Source organism: Marmota flaviventris, chromosome 13, assembly GCF_047511675.1.
Source record: "Marmota flaviventris isolate mMarFla1 chromosome 13, mMarFla1.hap1, whole genome shotgun sequence".
Taxonomy (NCBI): domain Eukaryota; kingdom Metazoa; phylum Chordata; class Mammalia; order Rodentia; family Sciuridae; genus Marmota; species Marmota flaviventris.
In genome coordinates, this window is record NC_092510.1 from 38,699,250 (window position 1) to 38,718,309 (window position 19,060).

Here is a 19,060-nt window from a genome sequence, read left to right on the forward strand (position 1 = left end):
ACAGTAAAGGGGAAATACCCACCTTTTTTGGGGCAAGGGTTATATAAAACTTTCCTCCTTCAAATATCTTTTTCAAATGTATTAAGAAAATACAAGACATCTTTCTTACTTTTGGGCCATTGGAGTTAGAATCTGTTTCATTTCATCCATAATAAGCTCTAATTTTTCTGGCTGTACCTCCAATACTTTGTCCAGAGTTGGGTGATCTGCTGACTGTAACAAAAGAAAAGTCAAACCCCTCTGAAATTAATAAGTTTCTTCATTTCAAACAAAAAAAACAATTATAGCTATTTTCAATAAATTTAAAGTAAATGTAAGGTGTTCCATATGTGCATAACTCAAGCTTTCCTGTATACACACTCATGGAATAATTCTTGATCTGATTCAGAGACTGTACAACTACCAATGTCTAGTCATCTTTGGTATCCATAAGGAATTGGTCCAGAAACCCCTGTGGACACAAAACACTGAGGATGCTCAAATCTCATGAAATGGCATAGTATTTGTTTATAACCCTCCCACACGTATGTATATGTAGTAACATTTTATATACAAATATATATATATATATATATATATATATATATATAAATAAAAATACATAAATACCCTTGAGGATCCCTATATACTTTAAATCATCTTCAGATTATTTATAATTCCTAACACAATGTAAAATGTAAATGCTGTATGAATGGTTGTTACAACTGTTTAGGGAATAATGACAAGGAAAATATCTATGTATATCTAGTATAGATTCATCGTTTAAAAAATATTTTCATTCTGTGACTGGTTCATTACTCGGATGCAGAACCCACAGATACAAAGAGCCACGTTAAACCATCAATCATGCCAACCAGCCAACAGACACTTGCTAAGACCTAACGTGTCTAATCACAAGATCAAGTAGATCACAAATCTTGCTGTCCTGTGTTTTTTAGCAGCTGCATAGTCCTAAAGTGAGGTATTACGAAAGTAAAACAACAATAAGTTCAACTCAGGAACATAATTGCCTAATGCAGGGAAACCAGTAATCAATCCATATCCCTCAGATAAACATACATTAATGTCCCATGGTTTACAACAGACCTTCTAGCTGTCCTAGTCTTAGATTCAGTCCCCGCACTCTATCCAAAGTGGACTATCTCTACTCCCCTCCTTCTCTAGACCATCTGGAGAAGGGTAATGCAACATCATGAAGAAAGGTGGGAGAAGGCAATAACAGGGAGTCCAATGCCCTTCAGCCAGAGCTGGATAGAGAGTGGTTCTAAAGCTTTGCTAACTATTAAGAATCTTTGACCTCAGTCTGATTCAGAAATGAAAGTACTTAATTAAGCATTACACACAGAGCATTAGGAATAGAGCAACAAAAGTAGTTTCATTTGAAGGAGATTTAAAGATAACATCTGGAAGAAAAAAATTTAAGTGTGATCACTTGTCCACTATATTAGAGACAAAATCATCTACAAGAAAAGAGACAGTATATTAAAGGAGCATCCAAAGTAAAAATGCCTTCTGAAAACAAGGCACTAGAAGTTAAGGACAACACACAGAACAAATAAACACACAAGAAAAAGCCTTATGGAAACATCACCTTATAAAGCTGAAATGTATTTCCATAGAGTTCCTCGGTCAGCATGTTCCGCTGCTCCAAAATGGCTTTGTCATTGTATGCATACTCCACAATGGCAGATGCTTCTGCGTGACGCAGCATCTTTCTCACATGGCCTTTAAAACTTCTGATTATCTCAGCAATCTGCGGTTTACTCCTAAAAATCATGGGGGAAAAAATAATATGTGTGTGTGTGTATATGAGATAAAAGGAAAAAGCTAGATGACAATAAAATATAATTTACTTCTCCTGAGGCTGACTAATCACTCTATGTATGTGTGTGTGGGGGGGGGAGGGATCTCATTAAAAATAAATAAAAAGCTTATGACAGGAAAATCTAATTGCCTTGTATTTCAACTTCAGGCTTTTAAGTGATTGAGTAACCAGACTTTCTAGGACTGACACCTGGCTCAAAAGACCCTGAACAAATTCTTTAACCTCAGCCTTTCCATTCATATAGGTGAAATGATGCTGCTGTAAGGATTAAATGAACTAAGAAGCATCAAGCCCTGTGTGCACCACATTGTAAGTGCCCAATAAATGTCAGTTCCTATTAAATTGTTGAACTTGAAAAAAAGTAGGGTAAGGGGAAAAAAGAAACAGTAAGTCAAAGATGCAGAAAGATAGGAATAAAACATATTCTAGGATTCTCTTTTAAAACAGGACTTATCCTAATACAATTAAGCTGCTGATAATCAGTCAGGAATACATTTGAATCAGTCAGGAATACATTTGTCATGTTACACCTTTTTTCTTATTGGTTACCACATTCTGGGACATTATTACACCCAAAATGATTGGCCAAGACAAACACTAATTCCACCTAAATTTAGGAAATCCTATCTTGACATTTTCTAACCCACTTATCATATTTCAAGAGTTTACTCATTTGCTGCTCCAACTCTCTACCCTTTAAATACTGCTGATTAATTACATGTTAATTATTCCATTTCTAATGGAGCTTCAAGACACAAAAATAGTCTCTTAAGAATAGGAACAGCAATACCAAAATCTCACATTAATTTCAATAACTGTTTCTAAGGTGGTATACCTGTAAAACTTCAAAGGCATTTGTGGAGGGATATTAATATGACCACAGACTTCATAAGTAACACTTGAGCACAGTAAAAAATAAGAAAAAATGTATTTTATAAATAACACAACTTACCCATACATGAGAAATTTCTTAACAATATTTCTGGAATATTTGGCTTTACTTAATTCAACCAAGTCACCTGAAAAACAAAATACCCTATAATGATTTGATATCCTCATTTCAGTTTTCCAAAAACAAGGGGAAAAGCTAAATAAATGCACAATTCTATGACTACAACTGTTTGTCTCAGGCAAAGAACAAATAAAAACAACAATGATCCTATAGAGGGTACCTCCACAGAATTATTTTCTAGGAGTCTTAGATATTCCAAGAGAAAATAAGTGAGTTATTTACAAAAATAACTTCAATATACAGCCAATACCTCGTAATTCTTCAAAGGCCTGTTTTCTCTGTTCTTCATTACCATGCTGAATGTAACACTGGATCACACGAGTTGAATCATGTGCAAAAGCAATCTGCAGGAAAAACAGTTGGAGTCTTTAGACTAATTCTCTCTGAAGAGTTGTATTTCTTTCTTATTATTTGTTTTGTTGCTACCAAAATTCCTTGTTAGAAAAAAGTAGCATATTCACAGATTAAATCAAATTTTTGACTATTTGGGCGTAAAAATACTTATTTTAATTATGCAAAACATCATTTGAGGTTTTGTTGCCTATTGTACTTGATAAGTATAATTAATAATGAAACTGAGGCAATGATAAATTAACCCATTTTGCAATATGCCTAGCATTATAATTAAATCTACACCAAATAAAAATCATCTAAGGATTATATAGATTATAGTTTTTGTTTTTCTGACAGTTACCTTCCCTAAAAGAGGGATATTCCGGTATAAAAACTCTACTATTTTATGATTTTTACATAAGTGATCTAAGAATGTTTGGCTTTGGGAACCAAAAGTAGATATATAAGATCAATATAAAAGTGTTGCTAAATAAAAAGATGTAAAAACATTGCTACATATAGGCAATCACATTATAAAATTAATCCTATTTTCACATTCTCCAAACCATTCCTTCTTACAGGTATTGGCTACATTAGATTGCCATTAAAGAATTCATTGATCAATTTTCCACAATAACATCCACAAAACACCAGTCACGCAAGACTGTTTTGAATATGCTACATTAGCAATCTATTTTCAAAGTGTTGTTTACTTTGTCTATCAAAATTTTTAATGTCAAAAAATTAAACAATGGAGATACATCTCCAACATAGACAAGAGATTTTAAAATTTCTTTAAGGTAGATTTTAGACATCTCTAATAAACCTTGTTTTTAAAAATAAAGTTGTTTACAATAAACCTTGTTTTTAAAAATAAAGTTGTTTACCTTACTATATATACTGAGTATCTACTATCTGACCTATACAATTGCTTTAATAATATTTTCTTATTTAGATCTCAAAGCAATTAAAGAATGAGCTGCTGTTCCTACTTTATAGATGAGAAAGGTAAGGTTACAAGAAGTTAAGGAACTTGCTACCCACCCCTGTGACCTTGGGGAAAAAACTAACTACTTTGAGACCCACATGTATCAAATGTACAAAAGGAATAATGACTAAGTTAAATGAAACAATGTGTGCATGCGTTAGCACAATTCCTCATAGTAAATAATAGATAAATAGGTTATTATTACTGTCCAAAGGTACAAATAGTTCAATGAACAGAGGTGGAATTTGAGCACCAGACTAACTCCCAAGTACATTACCATGCTACAATGACTTAAGGGTATTTGACAAAGAATTCTGAGTATAAAATATTTATAAACTAAGGATAGAAGACTACAGACAAAGCTGAGGGGCTGGCTATTCCATCCTATGGATCTTACAGAATTAATAAGAAAGAAACAGCTGAAGACTAGACATTTTAAAACATTTCCTCAAGCTGTAATATAGCATGTTAGACCTATGCATATGGGTTGGCAAAGACTATCCCTTCAGTCTCCCCTCAAATTATTGAAATATATTGCCTTATAATCTAAGAATCAATGGAACTTTATTACAAAACAGGACTGAAGAGCAACAATATAATACTACTTAGACCCCAAGTGACAATGGGTTGCAATTAACTCAGCCTCACTAAAAATATTACATAAAATTACCTTTGGGCTATGTATATATAAAGTGTCTAATGAAACATAAATGAATTCTGTATTCAGACTTGGATTCCATCACCAAGATATCTTCTTATGTATATGCAAATTCCAAAATATGAAAAAAATTAATCCAAAATTATTCTGGTTCTAAGCATTTCAGATAAGAGCTATGCAACCTGTATTAATTCTTATTTAGCCAGTGTTATGAAAGACAGTTGAAATTTTTAGCCAAATAAACTGGAAACAATGAAAAGTTCCCCTGTAATGAATGGTTAACTGCCCTTCCCTAAGAGTGAGACAACTCTGATGGCTTAAAATTGCATGCATGAGTACGTACTACTTACAGTTTTAATTTTCCCTTGGATCAACTTCTGCAAGTCACTCATCAACTTTACTCTTTTTTCTTTGTCACAATCTTTTCTATAAATGAGAAGAGGGAGAACACACAGTTAAATGAAGAACTTATTTTAAACATATAGAATTAAACACCATACGAATATACATTCATCAGGTTTAACATAATTTTCTATTTGAAGGCAGCAAACCTCTGACATTAAAATTACCATTCCAGAGCAGTCAGACAAAAGTAATTTTCTCAGAGGCAGAAACTCATCTCACAAGGTATAATTTTATGGATCAATCTAAATCTTAACAACCAGAACTTTTAGAAGGGAAGAAAATAATAAAATAAGTCTATGATACCAAATACTTAAGTATCTCAAAACCTAGCCAATAAGAAAGTATCCTTCATTTCTCAGAAAACCAAGGAAAGATGTCAAATCCATTTTGACTCTCATATATTCCCATAAACGTATCTGACACTGTCCTAATGACTCCACACACTTCTGCATAAGCAGACACCCAAACACTGATGCCTCCTACTGGAATGTTACTAGTACTCCCAAATAACATAAGTGTTACATCATTTATTTTAGGACATTTATAATTATAAGGCATGCTGTTACTTCTCCATATAGTCTCAAAGGGACTAATGAGGATGCTATTAGGTACATTACCTTCTTAAGATCTCCCAAATCTGCTTTGCTCGAACAACAATATCATAGTTGGTTTTGTCACTGAGCTGCCTGCTCTGCTTCAGTTCTTTCTTCTTCTTTTTGAAGTCATCCCATTTAGGTTTCTTAGTTGCTGATTCTAGATGTTATAGAAATTATTTCCAATTACATTTAACATTCTGAGTACCATAAACAAATACAAATTAGATACAAAGGACAATCACTAATCAGGATGATACTCATTATGGAAGCTAGAAGGGGGGAAATATTTATTTTTTTATTTATTGCTGCATTTTTTGAGCAGTTTGTATATTTTAAATGTTTTAAAACCAATCATTTAATAGCTTTTTATTGATTCTTAATAGGGTACCTGGTGAGAGAAAAAAAAGGATATTAAAAAGATTATAAAAACAATTGGTAAATTTTAACATCTTTTTGACTGTAAAATAAAATTCTACTTTAAAACATTAATCTCATTGGACTTTATAATGAGAACACATTGTTTCCATGAAACAAAATTAGTTCAATAAAAACAATTAGTCCAAAATAAAACAGGAAAAAACCTAAAAAATTCACTGTTCAAGGGCTGGGGATGTAGATTAGTGGTAGAGTGCTTGCCTACTGTATGTGAGGCTATGTGTTCAATCCCCAGCGATACAAACAAACAACCTCTCTTCTGAGTACAAATGCTTATTAAGTCAACATAATTCTTAAAACACTACTGCCAGATGGGTACAATTATTATCCCCATACCCACTCTTCTGTGTTGGGGAAACAAAGGGTTTAGAAAGTTAATTATGTTATGTGTCCAAGGCCATTCAACCATAGTGGTAGAGACAGTATTCAAATCCAGAGACAACTCTTCACTGCCTTTTACTTATTACAATGCATAATCAAAATTTCTTTTTCTACACACAGAATGATGCTATAAATGTCGAATTTAATTTTCTTTCTATGATGATTTTTCTTTGGTCTTCAAAATTTGAGTATCTTATCAATTGAACCAAAAATTCAATAAGGCTAAACAAAAAAAATCTTAACAAAATGGGTATCATTTACATGAAAATCCTACAGGTAAGACTTTGGAAATTAGTTATTATAAATACCTTTCTCTGATATACTCATTACAAAAATCTGGGAAATAAAAAAAAAAATCCCCAGCAATGCTAAAAATCTAGGTAAAACAACAGCTTATTCTTTCTTGCCCCTTTCCCATGTATGATTTAAATAAATCTTTAAAAATTCAGAATCTTTCTGTTTTAACATTATACTCTCAGCATTTTTCAATGAAACTAAATATTCATCAAAAACCTAACTTTTAATGACTATATACAATTTACATAATTACATAATTACATAATTAAATACATAAATTAAATGTATTTAATTACTTCCTTTACTATTTGTTTATTCCCTGTCTGGTAATGGAAGATCAGTGGCAATGGAAAGCATATTTACAATTAACAGTAAGGCATCATGTACTACACAGTAGGATAATTACTGATAATTACTAATTTAATTTCACAAACATTTGGGTACTCTTGACATGCCATGCTGGGTTTTCAACAGATATACAAATTCTGAAAATGTCTAGTACCCCATATCTCTATTATTCATATAAAAATATGAGAAAATAAAATCAAGAACTTCATTTTAAGACATTAAGAATATGTCTCTCAAACAGGGCCATAGCACAGCAAGATCTTAATCATAAAAATGAATGTATATATATTTCAAATGAAGGTATCAAGAACTTTATTAAGGAGAGGAAGATTTCAGACTTACTACCCAGGCTAGGAGAGAGAAGGAAAAAGGAAAAAGAAGATGGAACAGGAACTACGGGGAGTAGAGGAGATGCAAAGAAAGGTAAATAGAAAAGAAAGAGGCTGGAGTGGGAAAGGAACCTGCAGGCCTGATGAGAAACAATGAAATTTCCTTCCACTTCTTCTTTCTCACCTTCCTATCTTAAGACAACTGTCTCTCTAATGAGCAGCCCTTGGGAATAAATAGCAAAGTCCAAAGATAGAGAACTGACCTGAAAAGGCAGTAATCTCAGCTCACAGAAAATAAGCAATATTAGAATATATTTTGTGTTAGAGAAAAAAGACTCAAATGCACCAGAGAAATTCTCATAAAGGTGCAAAGAAGGTATACATGTGTCTGTACATGTAACCAGCACAGGACAATGCACAATATGGGCATGTTGTACAACAAAGAGCAAAGCCCTGGGTCAGAAATGATCCCTTGAAAATAGTGAGGAAAAAAACTAGTAGTCTGTTTTAATGACAAACAGAAGCCCTGTCAACACTTCTACAATGAACATCTCGTCCTAAACCAATTAAAATCATGTCATGTGTGCACTACACCCTCTCTGAAGTTGCGACTAGACTTGGGCCATCTAATGGGTTGACTGTATTAGACTGGGCTAAGCTCTGTAAGGGCAGTCTATAAATCCCTTGTTCACCAAGGCCTTTTTGCCAAGGATGACACGTAGCTAGGACACAACTGGTTCTTAAAGACTAATTTTTTTGATTAGTTGGGAATCTTTACTGATGATGGTGATCATTCTGCCCCACCTCCTAGCACAAAGATCGAAAACTCAAATATTTGTTGAATGAATAAATGAATTTAAAAAATAATTTTGGCCTACAGAAAGGAATGTTTTATTTAAGGTTCCACTTAAGGAGCAAGAAGTAAGGTCTCTAGAACTTGTCCAGAGTCCCTGTGCACAATGGTCCAGATGCTACCTCTGGCAAGGAAAGGCTCTGCAAAGATTGTGCTAGATGCTGGGTGTGGTGATGCATGCCTACAATCCCAGCGACTTGGGAGGAAGAGACTGGAGGATCACAAGTTTGAGCAAGTCTCAATAACCTAGAGGGCCCTCAGCAACTTAGTGAGAACCTGTCTCAAAATAAAACTCAAAGGGCTAGGATGCAGCTCAGTGGTAAAGCATCCCTGGGTTAAATGCCCAGCACCAAAAAATAAAATAAAATAAAAATAAATAAAAAGGACTGCTAGAAGAAATGGTGCTTACCATCACTTTTATTGTCTGGCTGGAATTTTCTCTTTTTGTTGAATTTATTTGCCTGCTGAAATTTGTTCTTCGGTCCTTTGTCCCCTTGTTGTTTATTCTTGAATTGTTTCACACCCTTTTTCCCAGGTTTTGTAGCACTTTTCTCAAAGTTCTTAGATGTGATTTTAGGTCCACTATCCTTACCTTTTTGGGGGAATGCCTTTGAAGAACTAGAATCTAGTGGTGACAACAAATAATTATTACCTTAATTATTCTGGGACAAGATTTCTTTTATCTACTGTATTATATCTGCTACAAAGAATTATATGCTCTCTAATGGAACATAATTGTCCTACTCACAAGTATACATTTATATAAATTTACTCTTCTGAATAGAGTAGGATTTAAATAATCAAACCAAAATGTGAAAACTTCATTCTCTGATTATAAAAACCTAGGAAGTAGAGAAATGTACAATCAGAACCATCTATACTTCTACTACCGAGAGGTAACCACTGCTGTTGGTTTGTTATATTTCTTAGTGTTCATCTTTATAGATAATTTTCAATAGTACAATAACATAACAGGTGTCTAAGAATAAAATTAACATGCTTGAAATTTAGAGAGCATATAAATAAAAAATTTAAAATGTCAATTTCTCGTTTCCACTGAGGAAAATAATCTTAAAACCTATAATAAAATCATTCGATACAAACATGGAATCAACAAAGCCTGCAAATTAAGTACCAATCAAGTGAAATGCAAATAGCAACAGCTACGCCTTAAGACTATTACAAGGAAATAAAAGACTTCTCAGCAAACATTAAGTTCACAGCCCTTAACTTTTCTATTTCCCAATACTGACACCTGATGGAATAAGAAAGACATCACAATTCACAATTCTGAAGCTTCAAGTATTTGGTTAGTCAACAGTACATATTAACCAACCTCAATTTACCAAACATTAAAATAAAATATATAGTGAACGAGTGTGCATAAAATGAAGCAACAGCAACAATAGCTGAGAGAAGGGGTCTTTCAAGAGTAAAGCACTCCTCAATTATTCTTGCAATTTTATAATTTCTAAATTTCATGAGAAACATTCTAACTCATAAACAATAACACCCATTTCTTCCTATTTCAATCCTAATTCTAGTATATGAATGCAGATTGGAATCTGCTACATATCCTTCCATCCCCTCAATTATAATGGTCAAAACAACCACATGAGAAGGATGTTTTGGTACAGCTATCTTACCTCTGGTTTTATGAAATCTGTTTTTTCCTTGCAATGCCTTTGTACCCTTTCCTGTGAATTTTTTTTCCCTTTTGACTTCCATCATAGCGACTCTGGAAGACAAAAACCAGAATGAATCACTGAATTGCTTATAATCAAATAAAAGTCATTTAAGTAGTAATAGCCATATTTAGTCCTTGAGTTCAGATGTAGTATAAATATCACCCAGATAAAACACAGGTACCCACACAAGTCTAGCAATTACCCATCACTGTTTCCAAGACTTTAAAAATAACCAAAAGGCCAGGAGTAGTGGTGCATGCCTATAATCCCAATGACTCTGGAAGCTGAAGCAAGATAATTACAAGTTTAAGGTCAGCCTGTGCAATTTAACAAGACCCCGAGCAACTTAAGACCCTGTATCCAGTACCAAAACCAACCAACTAACCAACCAACCAACAAGATACCAACATAAAGACTAAAAATACACACCCTAGCTATTGTTTATGTATCTGCAAGCAACAGTTAGCAACAGCACTGGTTAAAAACAGAACATTAAATATAACCTGCATTTTATAACCTGAGAAGACTTGTGATGAATTATTGGCAATATTACCATTTGATTTCTTAGTCTCTACCCTTTAGGAAAAAACAACAGGCTGTATTTTTCACATATCCAAATATAATTAAAGAAAATAAATGATTCTCTGAAAGATCTCTATGTTCCTAATGTAGTTAAAATAAAGGTTACTGACCAATGTTTGAGATTGTTTTAGAGGCACCTAAGTAACTTACAGTGAACTCCAAAATAAGATTATGTTAAAATATTTATTAATGTTTCATTTAAAAAAATATGTCCAACAGATAACATGTGAAGGAAATCTCACAGTGCACAGGACAAGGTTCCTGCAAATATCAAGAACTAATTTCTCAAGATACTGATAGTGTAAGAAAAACCCATTCTGGATTGAAATATATTTGAGAAACATTAAGTCTGTAAGAAAAGGCTTTTCAGATTCTTTAATTTGGTAACATACTATCCATGTTCATGTAAAAGCTAAAGTATGTAGCATTTTCCAAACCTAGTTGAACCACTTTTTCTTGGAGCCATCTTAAGAGAACAGTAAGTTTCCAGGGAATGCTCTAGTTCCGAGAGAAGAGTAGAAGATGCTGTTCTAATCTAAATTTTACAAATAAGATTCTAAAAACACGGATGGCTCCTGACTTATAGAGCTTCCTCAGGGCATGTAGGACAGCAGGGTCACTATCACTTGGCTATCACCATCATACCCATACCAGCATTTCTTAGCTCTTAAGTGCATGTGGTTTTCCAAAAATTCATTACACATTTTCCCTGTGTATTGTTTTAATTTGTATTTTTAAATAATTTTAGTTTTACAGAGTTGAAAAGAGTTCCCACTTATCATTTGTCCAGCTTACCTTAAATTAACATTTTTTTACTGTGATGATTTATCAAAACTAAGAAATTAACATTAACACTACTAATTAAGCTAAACAGTACTAATTATGTATTCCACCATTTTTCTGTAATATCCTGTTCCAGGATACACTAAATTTAGCCATAATGTCTCCTTTAGTATTTTGTAAAATATGCCTCATTTGGGTTTGACTGATGCTTTCTAATGATTAGGCCGAGTTTACTGATCCCCTCTCAACCTCCAGTATTGGGGATTGAACCAAAGCAAATAAATGTTCTACCACTAAGATTCTTCCTCAACCCTTTTTTTGAAACAGTCTAAACCTGGACTTAAACCTAGTGGTCCTCCTTCCTCAGCCTCACAAAGAAGGACTCTCTTCATAGTACCATAACAAGAGATACAAGACATCAATATGACTTATTAGTGATCATGTTAACCTTGACCACTTTGTCAAGTAGTGTTTGCCAAGTTTCTTTAAGGTTAAGTTACTATCTTTCACTTTCTTTACTCTATTATAAGCCATTACATCTAGGAAATTAAAGAGAAGGAAATTAAGCTCCAGTTCCGAGAGAGGAATAGCAAAGAATTTATAGACATATGTTAAACTACTACAGCAATTAATATTTTGGGCAAGATATTTGACACTATACAAATGTCTGTGTCTTCTTAAAATTTTGTCCACTAATTTTAGTTTTCCTCATTAATTCAAATTCTCCTAAAGAGAAGATCTGTCCTATCTTTTTCATCTATTTATTTATTGGTACGCTGGGGCACTTGACCACTGAACCACATCCCCAGCCCTATTTTGTATTTTATTTAGAGACAGAGTCTCACTGAGTTGCTTAGCAACTCACCTTGCTGAGGCTGACTGAATTTGCCATCCTCCTGTCTCAGCCTCCCAAGCTGCTGGGATTATACATGCATGTACCACCACGCCTGGCTACTTATTTATTCGTATCAATATGGTCTCAGATATTTATTCTATTCCTTAGGTATAACCCAATATCAACATTATTTTATTGCTCAAAAATAGCTGCAGCTTTGGCCAATGGGAAGTATTACAGGTTGCTTCTATCCTTCTAATACGGTCTGTCTTTCCTTTTCTTTTTAAGCCTGTCTTTATTTCCTGGCACTTGCTATAGACTCATATTTTCTTTGTCCTTCTTGAAAGTAGCCATTTCTCCATTGAATTCTGGTTCCTTTTATTATGAATGGTATTTAAAAACCAAGAACTAACTGCCAAGTGTTTGCCGTTGCTGGGGTCATTTCTTCTAGGTCTTTTCAGCTCAGCATACAAAGCTGGATAATAGATATGCATTTATTAACTCATGTATTCATATATACCTATATTCCTATATTTGTTAAAATAATGTAAAGTTCATACTAATGTTTCCAACTCTGGTCAAATACCAGAAGTTTTATTCTGGTACACCCCTTTGTTAAATTTTAACTTCTTCCTCTAAGAAGTCAGCTTCCCGGGATCTATAATTTATTTATAAATTTGTTCAACCCTAATATAAATGTAAAGTAGGTTTAATATTGCTAAATTGTATCCCATGAATTAAAAAAAGTAATATACTAATTATTGCACTGTTGATGTATAGTTCTTGTCTTTTCCTCATAAATACTGTTTTCTAAAGTCTTTAAATCACCCTCCGTCTTCAGTGACATTATAGGTTTATAATAAAATTCATTTCTCATTATCTGCATTCCACCCAAGAAATACCAGTTGATTTGTTAACCCTCCAGATAGTCAAGTTCACTTTTTTTTTTTTTTTAGTTGTAGATTGACACAATATCTTTATTTTTATTTGTTTATTTTTATGTGGTGCTGGGAACTAAACCCAGGGCCTCAAGCATGGAAGGTAAGCGCCCTACCACTGAGCTACAACACCAGCCCTCAAGTTCACTTTTTTAGTGTACATTTCTGGGGGTTTTAACAAATGGATAGAGCCATGCATCACAGTACCATACAGAACAGTTTCATCACTCTATGAAAGTGCCCTGTACAGCCACTCTGTAATCAACACCTGCCCCCTTCCTTGGCTGCTACTAATTGGTCCTTCATCTGTTTTGTCTCTTCTAAAATGTCATACAAATGAAATCAAATAATATGTAACCTTTTGGGTCTTGCTTTTTTCATTTAGCAAAATACATTTGAGAGTGTTGTACTTTATAACCAATCACATTCCAGTGTCTCTCATAATTGCGCCTTTTCCTCTTTCCCTCTATTATCCCATTTAGACTTTTGTTCTCTCTTGCTTATATTGTTTTGCCCTTATATCCAATCTGCCGCATTCACTCTCTGCTTCTTGATTAATCTTCCACTAATACACTGATTTCATAACATTTCAATACTTGCATAGCTTGAAAATTTCCCACTGCTTACAAGGAAAAAAAGTCTCAAACTGGCATTCATAACTACTCAAAATTTGGTTCTAATTCACCCCAAATACTACACAAGAACCAAACTTATACCCAATTCTTTTTCAGGATCTGAACTTAAATGGAATTTTTTCTATGAACAGAATCCCCTACCTATCCTACAAATCCAGCTTAAATGACATTTACTTATACATTCTTCATATGGTTTCCCCTCTTTCCTTTATCATTTTCCTTTTTATTCTATGGATATACATTTTATGGTCTTTTCAAAATTTAACACTTTAAATTTATTCATGGATGGTCTACTTTTCCTCTACAGAAACTTACTGAATACCTACAAACCACTGCTAAAAAGCTGTTGGGCTGAAAAAAATACTGGGACAGGGGGACCACAGTGTGATCTAATGGACAAAAAGCAAAAAACTAACACACAATGTATTTAAAAGTGCTGCAATATAATTACATACAAAGTGTTAAGGGAGCCAGTGGCTGAGAGCCCTCTGCCTTAGCCAAGTATCAGAGATTTCCAGGAGGTAGAGGGATATCTGACCTACTTTTCTTCACTGCCCTCAGCAGGCCCAGCAATGTATTTTGAAAGTGGTAAACATCTAATATCCAAACTCTACATACTGGCATTCCTCAAGTCTTTTGTCCTCATGAACCCCACTATCTTCACACTTGACCCCAGATGATTTCATCCAACCTCCTTGATTTCAATGCTGAGGACTCACAATCCATTAGTAAGTTCTCTTAAATTCCCCCGTTAAAATACCTTTAACTCCTGATTTCTCTCTGCTACCACGACTCTTAAATGCAGAACATCAAAAATGTCCTTAACGAACTTCCAAATTAAATACATATTCTAACGAAAACCAAGGCTTGTCATGTTTCCCCCGCTTTTTTAAAGCTTTCAATGTTTTATTCACACAAGGATACAAACAGTATAGAAACAAAAGCTTTGCAAAAACTCATGCACCCTTCCTCTAACTTTAAAGTACTCTAAGATCTAAGGGCTGTCTCCCGTCCTGCTTTAGTTCTCGGATTAAGGATAACTTCTTGAGATTCCCTTATCCCTCAGCGCCTACAACCGGCCACGGTACATTCAGGTTGTAACCTCAGCACACCCAGCACTAATCGAATGCAGAATGGATGTCTGTCAAACATGGTACAGAAGGCTGACGGGAAATATCACAGGCCATGACTTTAAATTAAAACTACTTCAGTCTAAATCAGCACTCAGGGTAACGTGGTGGGAAGACAGCTCGTAGACCTGCCCTCCTCTCCAAGTTCTTCAATGCCCAAACTCCCAGCCTACAAAAGGGTCACAGAAAACTGCTCAGCGGGCAAGAGGTCACCAACCTGTGCCCTCGCTAGGTGTCCAGGGACACCCTCCCGACTCCAGCGCGGAGCAAGTGAACCCCTACCCCTAAAAAGAACTCGGGAGTCGGCAACACTCACCGTGCACGTGGAGCTGAAGCAGCTCTCCTAGTCAATTCCCGACCGTCGTTTCCGGTTCCTCGGCTTGCCCCACCCCCTGGCCCGCTTTTTGTATTCTTCCGCTTTGGGCGCTGGGGTTAAGGGGTGGAGCTTAGCGAGAAACACGAAAATTCCGACTCTTTATTGGTCCATCTTCGTTACAGCTCATCTCCGGGAGCTAGGGCTGCGCCACACACACACGGATTTTGGCCCTTGAAAGGATCCGTCGGGCGGAGGGCGCGTCAGTGGAGCCCGAAAGTGACGTTATTAACCCCGTCGCGTCCGTAACCCGGGAAGAAACGGGATTCTCGCGAGGGCTGACAGGTTGTTGAAGACGCGATCTGACACTGTTGAGAACAGGCGGTTCATGCTGTATTCTGAACTAATCTTAAAATATCTAATCTTTAGAGTGTGTTGATTTAATCTTTTTTGAGTAGTTCAGCGCCGAGTATAAAAAAAAATCTATTTTAGGAGTTGGCTTTGAATTGTAATCCCCCCCCCCCTTTTTTCCCCGTTCTCTAGCTGTGTGGCTCTGGGCGAATTATTAATTTTTTTGCTTGGTTTCCTAATCAGTAAAATAGAAATGCGTCACACGTGCAGGACGCTTAAGACAGTGAATGAACTTGAAAAGCTCTCTATAAATGCTTGCCATTTAAAAAATATTCTCGGGTCTGAATCCTGCATATCCCTTTTCTACTTCAAAAAACAGAATATTACACCTATTTTACAGACGAAGAAATGGACATAACGAACTTATTCGTATCAATTAACAGAACTTTATTCTCTTAACATTCTGAAGGCTAGGATTCTGAAATCAAGCTGTTGAGGCCAGGTACCTTTGAAAGGATTAGGGGTGAATCCTTTCTTTCAGCTTCTGGTGTTTCCTTGGCTTGTAGTGGTATGACTCCATCTCCCTCTGTCTTCAAATGGCCCGCTCTTCTGTATATGTGCCTTCTCTTTCTATTGCAAGAACACTTTCATTGGATTTAGGGCCTACCAGAATAATCCAGAATGAACTCACAGTCCTTAATTTCATATACAAATAAAAATAACTATAAATATAAAGTATTTAATATAAAGATAATTTTTTTTTCCAAATAAGGCCACTTTTACAGGTTCTTATGATTAAAACATGGACCTATCTTTTGGAGACCATGCAACTCACTACAAGTTCCAATGCTTCAATTCTGGAAAATTGAAGCATTGGAACTTGATCCCAGGTGTACAGAGCTCAAGATTTTGCTATCTTCCAATTCATTGTTTCTTGCCTTTCATTCAGCTTGAGATTGAATAAAAGCAGTCCCCAAGATTGCTTTCAAGGACAGGTGTCATGCTTCCTTCCCAGGCACCTATCCCACTCCTTAGCAATAGATATTTAATAAGTACTTATTGTCTGCTTTGTTACAAGTATCTTTATATTTCACTTTAAGTCTCATCAAAAAATTTTTGAAGTAGGTCTTTTCTCATGAGAAAAGGGGAAACACTAGCATTGATCCTGTGAGCCTGACTAAACTGAACATGGCTGCCTCTTGATTGTGTTTTCTAATCCATTAATTCTTTGGTAAGTGCTCAAGAGAAGAGAATATGGAACAAAATTACAGGAGATCCACCAGCAGTACCTGTGGGTAAATAATGTAATAGTGTGGGATATTAAATACCTTGAAACTTCTGATAAGCAAATTCTGGTCTACAACATGTACACTGAGAAAAATAAGAAATCATATCCCATCTATGTATGACATATCAAAGTGCATAAATGCATTGTACTGTCATGTATAACTAATTAAAACAAATTTAAAAATTTAAAAATCAAAATACACCCTACATCATTATCCTGGGAAGGGGGTACATTTGTGTCTTCTACTCTACAGAAAGTACTACCCTTAGCCTCGTAGACACACCCAAGTGGCTCCCTTAAAAATAATACACCAAAAACATACTTTTTATTTGCCTTTCACCAGGGAAAAGAAAAAGTTATATACCCAAAGCCCTAGGTTGTTATTAATAACATTCTTACCAAGTCTTCTGTGCTGTCAAAAATTTGGTTTGGGTAAGGTTGTTGTTAATTTGTTTGTTTGGAGCAAGCAGAAAGTGTCTTGCAGTGTTACAGAAAAGCACAAAGAAGATGTATCCTGTAATTTTGATTTTAATCCAGTAGGCCCACCAATTATTCAAATATCTACTGATCTAAATGTAGACCACTACGTGGATTCCTAGAAGCATAAGATGCTCTTCTTGCATGTGGAATACAGTTAGATTTAGAGTAATTAGATGTATACACATCCAAGAAGTTAGTGACAGTACTAGTGCTATGCAATTAAGAGCATTGGCAAGTGGATCTGACTTACAATTCTAAATTTGTGTGGTAACAGAAAATAGAGTTGACTTGTATGGGCCTCAGTTTTTGCATATATAAAAATGGATGTAATAATGCTTATATTTTGGGTTGTTGTATGGCCCCAAAGTGATAATATACATGAGATTCTTAGTCAATAGTAAATGTTGAATAATTCATGGTAGAGAGAATCAAGATATATCCACTAGAAATGCTTTTGACTACAAGTGATAGAAAGTTCAGCTAATAGTGGCTAGAGCAATTACTTTCTTCACACAACAAAAATTCTGAAGGTAGCTGATCTAATTCAGTGACTCAATAATGTTATCAAAGTCCCAAGATCTTGCAGTTTCTATCTTCAGCTACCATCCTCAACATGTTGACTTTTCATTATCTCATCTGTTGGTTTCTGACTGCCAGATGTGCTCCTGAGTTTCAGGATTTATATCAGAGATTGGGGCTAGCGAATGAGAAAAGGGATGAAATCTACTTTTTGTCCTCCAATATGGCTCTGTCCTCACTCCAGAAGGAAAAGACCCAGCAGCGATCTCCTTCTATTTCAGTGCCTATAACTGTCTTACCTGGCCACTTCCAAGATAAAAAGACCATCAGATATAATATTAACCAAGAATTTGGATTACATTCTTTTTAGAGTACTCTGATAAAATTAAAGGTCATTTGGTAAATATTCTTCCATACAGCAGCAGAGATTTAATGTGTAACTTAAGCAAACATGGTTTAAAAGTTAAAATAACTGTAATATCCAAGGTGATGGATCTCAATCTTGATAGCATCTCAAATCACCTGTAGATGCTTTTTATAAAGATATTAGTAATTCTCATTATTTTTACGATTGTAAAAATATTGGTATTGGTATTGAGAATTTGGTAAGTTCCCCATGTCTTGCTAATATGCAGCCAAAATTAAGAGCTACTTGTTTAAAAAATGGGGTTAAAGTTGTTGATTTGATTTTATAACTAACTTGGGAATTAAATATTGCAACCTCACAACCCCTCTTTTTATTGCAGTCACTAAAATTAAGAATTAAATGTGTAATACACTTGTTTGTGTAAGTATAATGTCTCAAACATAATTGTATCTTTCTTGTTGCTTATAGTTTCCTATTGATGAAATACTATTAGATATTGAAAATTTGAAATATATGCTTCCAAATATATTCTGGAAGATGTTTGCTTCTTTTTTTCAATTCCTTAGAATTTTGTGCAATTTTCTATTTTTTGTAAAAACAAAATATGTTAGTGTCAGCTCCCACATATTCCCCTCCCCACAATCAGTTCTAATTAGTGTATTTTTAACTAATTGAGGTTGTTTTTCTATTC

The 19,060-nt window shown here is 34.7% G+C and overlaps 1 protein-coding gene across 1 annotated transcript in view; it reads right to left on the bottom strand.

Moving 5' to 3' along the window:
- Pum3 (pumilio RNA binding family member 3) overlaps nucleotides 1–15,436 on the bottom strand; it is a 36,526-nt gene extending 21,090 nt beyond the window's left edge. Inside the window, exons 1-9 of the mRNA XM_027954777.2 lie at nucleotides 15,368–15,436; nucleotides 10,107–10,198; nucleotides 8,870–9,085; nucleotides 5,839–5,974; nucleotides 5,167–5,242; nucleotides 3,088–3,181; nucleotides 2,778–2,844; nucleotides 1,592–1,766; nucleotides 110–213 (exon numbers count right to left, since the gene is read on the bottom strand). Of these exons, the coding sequence (XP_027810578.2) occupies nucleotides 110–213; nucleotides 1,592–1,766; nucleotides 2,778–2,844; nucleotides 3,088–3,181; nucleotides 5,167–5,242; nucleotides 5,839–5,974; nucleotides 8,870–9,085; nucleotides 10,107–10,191 (953 nt within the window). The 5' untranslated portion in view covers nucleotides 10,192–10,198; nucleotides 15,368–15,436. The remainder of the gene's footprint in view (nucleotides 1–109; nucleotides 214–1,591; nucleotides 1,767–2,777; nucleotides 2,845–3,087; nucleotides 3,182–5,166; nucleotides 5,243–5,838; nucleotides 5,975–8,869; nucleotides 9,086–10,106; nucleotides 10,199–15,367) is intronic.
- Nucleotides 15,437–19,060: the final 3,624 nt, after the last annotated feature.